Genomic DNA, 6,688 nt, shown 5'->3' on the forward strand with positions numbered 1-6,688 from the left:
TGCAGTCCCACCCACATGGGAGGCTCAGGAAGGAGGAGGCTGCTTGAGGCGAAGAGTTCTAAGCTGTAGTGTACTATGTAGTGCAGCAGAGCCCACTGCACTCCAGCCTGGGCAATACAGCAAGGCCTTGGCTCTGAAAAAATTAAAAACAAGCTTGGGCAACACAGTGAAACCGTGTCTCTACAAAAAATACAATAGTTGGGCATAGTGGCACATCCCTACAGTCTCAGCTACTTGAGAGGCTGAAGTGGGAGTGTTGCTTGAGCCCGGGAGGGAGAGGCTGCCGTGAGCCATGATGGTGCTACTGCACTGCAGCCTGGGTGACAGAGCAAGATCCTGTCTCAAAAAATAAATATAAATAAATAGGCTGGGCATGGTGGCTCATGCCTGTGATCCCAGCACTTTGGGAGGCCAAGGCGGGCAGATCACGAGGTCAGGAGTTCGAGATCAGCCTGGCCAACATGGTGAAACCCCGTCTCTACTAAAAATACAACATTAGCTAGGTGTGGCGGCAGGTACCTAATCCCAGCTACTCGGGAGCCTGAGGCAGGAGAATCGCTTGAACCCAGGAGGCAGAAGTTGCGGTGGGCTGAGATTGCGCCACTGCACTCCAGCCTGGGTAACAAGAACAAGACTCCATTTCAAAAAAAAAAAAAAAAAAAGGCCAAGCATGGTGGCTCACGCCTGTAATCCCAGCACTTTGGGAGGCCGAGACAGGTGGATCACAAGGTCAAGAGATCAAGACCATCCTGGCTAACACAGTGAAATCCCGTCTTTACTAAAAATACAAACAATTAGCCAGACGTGGTGGCAGGCACCTGTAGTCCCGGCTATTCAGGAGGCTGAGGCAGGAGAATGGTGTGAACCCGGGAGGCAGAGGTTGCAGTGAGTTGAGATCGCGCCATTGCACTCCAGTCTGGGTGACAGAGTAAGGCTCTGTCTCATAAAAAAAAAGTTTGTTTATTCTTATTTTTATTTTTTCAGATGGAGTTTCACTCTCGTTGCCCAGGCTGGAGTGCAATGGCATGATCTCGGCTCACCGCAACCTCTGCCTCCTAGGTTCAAGCGATTCTCCTGCCTCAGCCTCCCTAGTAGCTGAGATTACCGGCGTGTGCCACCACACACAGCTAATTTTGTATTTTAGTAGAGACGGAGTTTCTCCATGTTGGTCAGTCTGGTCTCGAATTCCCGACCTCAGGTGATCCGCCCGGCCCGCCGCGGTCTCCCAAAGTGCTGGGAGTCACTGTGCCCAGCCAATTTTTTAAATTTAATTAATTAATTTATTTTTTTGAGATGGAGTCTCACTCTGTTGCCCAGGCTGGAGTGCAGTGGTGCAATCTCAGCTCACCGCAACCTCCGCCTCCCAGGTTCAAGTGATTCTCCTGCCTCAGCCTCCCGAGTAGCTAGGATTACAAGCATGTGCCATCGCACCTGGCTAATTTTGTATTTTCAGTAGAGACGGGGTTTCTCCATGTTGGTCAGGCTGGTCTCAAACTCCCAACCTCAAGTGATCAGTCCGCCTCGGCCTCCCAAAAGGCTGGGATTACAGGCGTGAAACACCGCGCCCGGCCAAATAAAATTAATTTTAAAAATAAGCCAAATGTGTATGACAAATCAGTGCTATAGAGGAAAACAAGTGAAAGGAGATAGGGAGTATGATGGTTAAGGAACTCCTCAGTGGTAAGGAAATATTTGAACAGGGATGGAAGGAAATGAGAGAACAAGTTAGGGGGTTAACTATGAAAGGAGTTCCAAGGAGTTAAGTGCAAAGACTCTGAGGCAGAAGCCCTATTTTATTTTGACACTATCTACACTATAAACACTTTAATAACATTTACAAATTTTACATTGAGTCAGTGATTATTTCACTTAGTGAAGAGATTCATTCAAATGTCAATGATCTTTTTCTTTGGTTCTAAATGAACCAAAACACAGCTTCAGTGGAATGAGAGACATCATAGAATAATTCCTCCTTCTATCTTCTCCAAAGCAAGAGCCTTTCAGAAATGTTACTTCCTCATTCTTACTATATTCAAGACTTATCTGAGATCTGTCTCCCAAATCAATGTTCTGCCACAAGAAAGTCAAAGCAAAAAATATTTAAATGGAAGAAGGGAGAGGGAGAAGCAGTGTATTAAAATGGAATGAAAGTAAATATACTAATAGAAAATTGACCTTAGGAAGAATATTTAAAAATCTAAGTGTTATAATTGAAAGAAATGTATGAAATGTAAATAGCTAAGGATTATAAAAGTAAAGGCCATGTAATAAATTTTCTTTGACAGATTAGCGGTGTTCACTGTTTGACAGTATTCCAAAACAGTAGTTTAATGGTTAAGTAAAAAAGGCTTTGAACGTTATTTTGATCATTTGTTTATTTTCCAAAAACTAGCTTGTGAAATACCCTAGGTCTCTATTACAAGATGTTAGTGCATATACTAGACATGCAATGTCTATCTGAGGAATAAATGAATTTCAGATTTTCAGGAAGTATTATTTCCCCAATTTTTGTAGAAGCGAACCAACTCTTTCAAGTACTCACTTTTAAAATTAATAATTACACACAAGTATAATTAGTCAAAATAATATGCGATTACAGCAAAGTCATGATAGAAATGACCGTGACTAAACTTTCAGCTTTTCTAGACTTGTAACTGCATTATTATTTAACAAGCAAAATAATGTTCACCCTAACCCATGTCTATCACAAAGCAAATCAAAACAAAAAGTGATCCGTTGCTCCTTCCATAGCTGTATAATGGTTCAAAATAGTAATACGGTTCAACTCACTATTTTATATCCAAAAAAACTAAGCTCCTCCCAAGGTGACTCTGAGTGTAAAAATTTGAACACATAATCATCACTTCGTGTGGTATAATGACCTCATTTACATACAAAATAGATTTAACATTCTGAAATAATTTTACATTTAATTTCTGTAAACTCTGTAGGTAGTCTTCTTGAACTGTAAGTTCCATGAGGGAGGGATCTCTAGTGCAGCCCTTTACACTGAAAAAGTCCAATTAGTAACATTTCAGCTGTTTCTGGTAAGTCAATATAAACAACGTTTTTAAATTATTTACCAGCTAAAAGACGCATAAAATAGTTGAATTTCTATTTTAAAGTGTGATTTTTCAGTTAAAAAATGTACACTAAAGTTCAATAAAGTTGGCAGATTCAGCAGTATGCTAAAAGACAGTTACTAACTGGCAAAAAAGTTACAGCAGCCCTTTTAAGGAGGCTCTAAAATACTGATCATTAATACATAAAACTGCAAAAGTTTAGAAACAAAGAATGACGTTGGAGATAGTACAATAAATATTCATGCAATAAAGCTGTTTTCCAAGGAGCAGTCCCCCCAAAATATGGGGGAAACAAAAACCTTCAGAGAATGCAATATCTGAACTGATAAGGAGCTCGGCACATTCCAAGGCACTCAGACTTAACATTATATCGCACCTGACTGTCACAGCAACTCTGTGGCGTAATTTTATGAATGGGAAAAACTCAGGATCAAGAGGTTAAGTGACTGGCCCAAGGTCACTCAAGAAATCAATGGTGCAGCTATACCTAGAAGGGTGCACTTCACCTGATTCTTTCCACTACATAAGCCAGCCCTCCGACTGAAGCATTATGACAGTGGAAGAGCAGGGATCAGACTGAATGTCCCGCACTACCCCTGTCGTACTAATGAGGCGCGGTTTTGCCTTTGAAAGCCTTCCCTAGCAACTCAGCCAGAGAGAAGGAAGTTGTGCCCGAGGCAGGCCACTGATCAGCCCAGCCAAGTGACAAGGATGACAGGCGCAGCCCCCAAAGGACCGGTCGGCATTCCCAGGAGACCCTCCAAACCCTGCGACGGCGAGACTGGTCTCAGAAACGTCTGAAAAACCTCCCAGTAAGTTTCGCCCCCTCCTGGGCGTGAGGAACGAGCTGGGAATGAGCTAGAGGGCGGCCGGCCACCCTAGCCGGCCATGTGTCCAACCCGTCACGCCCGCTTCGCCTCAGCCGGCTCCTCACGCCTAGACCGCAGGCAGAGGCCCAGCTCAGGATCCGAAGCAAAAGCAGCCTTGGCTGCAGCCACCACCACCACACCACATCGAGGCGCCCCGGCGTGGAAGTCGCCGTCAGATGTCCGCCCCCCCCCCGTTGGGGCCCTCAACGACGTCGTCCGCGCCTCCGGCCAGGCCCCGGGGGCTCGGCCTGCCACCTCTGTCTGCCCGCCTGCCAGCCGCCACCGCTAGCCGGGCGTCCTTACTTCATTGAGCTGGCGCTCCGCGGCCTCACGCAGGGCTGGGTCCATGGTGCCCCGCAGGGCCTCGATAATGGTGTTGGGGTCCATCGCAGCGCGGACTCGGTCAAACCCGGGGTTCGGGTGCTACTGGGCCAGGGATAGCGCCACTCACTGCGCACATGGACCCGCCGCGCTCCGCAGCGGCAACCGGCGCGAAAGGAAAGAGAAGCTCCAAGGCCCCGGATAGAACCTCTTCGCCTCGTCGTGGAGGCGGGAGATGCTCCGGCGACTTCCTGTGGGCGCGCCTGCGGAGCACTTTGGGAGATGTAGTCCGCAAACACAGTCCGCAGCCCACGTGAGTGCCTGAGCTGTCGTTCCTACAGACAAGTCCTGCTATTCAAAAACGAAAAATGTTCAAATTCCACAAAAAGAAAAGTAAAACAATCAGTTACAAAAGGTTTCACGTACTATATCCATAGTGATCATACATGGAATCAGATACAGTGTGTGGTGCAATCTATTGCTAATGGCTGCGTAAACGAAGGAAACTCTGAAAAGCAATTTGAGATGTGTTTCTGATTGCCATTAAAATGTTTAAACTGCCGGGCGCGGTGGCTCACGCCTGTAATCCCAGCACTTTGGGAGGCCAAGGCGGGCGGATCATGAGATCAGGAGATCAAGAGCATCCTGGCTCACACGGTGAAACCCCGTTTCTACTAAAAATACAAAAAATTAGCCGGGCGTGGTGGCACGCGCCTGTAGTCCCAGCTACTTGGGAGGCTGAGGCAGGAGAATCGCTTGAATCCGGGAGGCGGAGATTGCCGTGAGCCGAGATCATGCCATTGCACTCCAGCTTGGGCAACAAGAGCGAAACTCCGTCTCAAAAAAACCAAACCAAACAAAAAATGTTTAAACTCTGACCCAGTAATTCCACTTATGAGACTTTATCCTAAGGCAATAACACAGAAGATTTGAAAGGTTTTTAATCACATTACATGTTGGTAATTACCAAATACTTAAATTGTGGCTTTTTATTGAGCATCCAAATTTGAATTGGGACTTTATATAAATCACCTCTTAATGCAGAGTAAAAGTATAATCCCTATTAAAATTCACCTTCCTAGCCGGGCGTAATCCACCTGTTGAGGCAGGAGAATTGCTTGATACCAGGAGTTGGAGGTGGCAGCCTGTTAAGATCGTGCCTGTAAATAGCCACTACACTACTGCCTGGGGTACCTAGCGAGACCCCATCTCTTTAAAAAAAGAGGGATTGGGGAGAAAGAAAGAAAGAAAGAAAAAGTCGTCTTTTATAACAGCCAAGAAAAAGTTTGTTTCAGAAAGGTTAAATAACTTACCCAAGGTCACGTAGTAAGAGGTACAACTAAGATTTCAAACCTAAGATCTTTGTTTTCAAACTTTCCATTGTTTCCACTAAATCACTCTGCCTCTGAAGAGAAATGTTGAACAATATAGGACTGGTTAAGCAAATAGCAAGAATCCAGTAAATTAAATATTTCACAGCCATTAAAAAGTGTAACAAAAAAGTATTTGTGTAAGGATATGGCTTTGTAACATGGACAAAGACTGAAAAGCAAGGTTGGCAAATGAAAATAATTTATTTTCTATTAATAGGATGGTGAGATTTGGAGTAATTTCCTTTCATATCTGTTATTATTGTAACAAAGTTGTATAAACAGGTATACTCAAAATTAATTGTAAGCCTTCAAATACAATTTGTTAAATGATCGCTTATTGTTTTTAGTTTACAAAAAAAAGAAGGAAAGGCACACGAAAGCCTTTCCCTGGAGCAGTGGGTTTTGCAATGTTACTACCTTCTATATGCCAGCCACTGTGCCTGGAAGACAGAATTATTCCTGACTTAGGCCAGGTGTGGTGGCTCACAATGGTAATCACAGCAATTTGGGAGGTGGGTGGGATCACCTGAGGTCAAGAGTTTGCTCGAGACCAGCCTGGCTAACATGGCAAAACCCCATCTCTACTAAAAATACAAAAATTAGCCAGGCATGGTGGTGCTCACCTGTAATCCCAGATACTCAGGAGGCTGAGGCAGGAGAATCACTTGGACCAGGGAGGCAGACGTTACAGTGAGCTGAGATTGCGCCAGTGCACTCCAGCCTGGGCAACGGAGCAAGACTCCGTCTCAAAAAAAATTTACAAATGAAGAACCCAAGGCTCAGGCTACTTAAATTGTGAAGAGTCAGAAAGTTTTCATAATAATAACCTGTACAAAGTGTAATAGTATTACAAATACAATCTGTTTAAGAATTCTTCTCTCCCTGAATTGTTTGAACCCGGGAGGCAGAAGTTACAGTGAGCTGAGATCGTGCCATTGCACTCCAGCCTGGGCAACAAGAGTGAAACTCCGTCTCAGAAATAAAAAGAATTTTCCTCTCCCTGCTCCACTGCCCAAAGTGAGGGCCTTGAAAACAGGATTAT

The 6,688-nt window shown here is 44.7% G+C and overlaps 1 protein-coding gene across 2 annotated transcripts in view; it reads right to left on the minus strand.

Annotated features, from left to right (window-relative positions):
• Positions 1 to 4,457, minus strand: part of IPO7 (importin 7) — a 63,873-nt gene extending 59,416 nt beyond the window's left edge. The window contains exon 1 of one of the 2 annotated variants that reach the window (XM_008007250.3): positions 4,256 to 4,457. In XM_008007250.3, coding sequence (XP_008005441.1) covers positions 4,256 to 4,339 — 84 coding nt within the window. In that variant the 5' untranslated portion in view covers positions 4,340 to 4,457. The remainder of the gene's footprint in view (positions 1 to 4,255) is intronic. The other variant, XM_008007255.3, reaches the window with a different exon arrangement.
• Positions 4,458 to 6,688: the final 2,231 nt, after the last annotated feature.

Source organism: Chlorocebus sabaeus, chromosome 1, assembly GCF_047675955.1.
Source record: "Chlorocebus sabaeus isolate Y175 chromosome 1, mChlSab1.0.hap1, whole genome shotgun sequence".
NCBI lineage: Eukaryota > Metazoa > Chordata > Mammalia > Primates > Cercopithecidae > Chlorocebus > Chlorocebus sabaeus.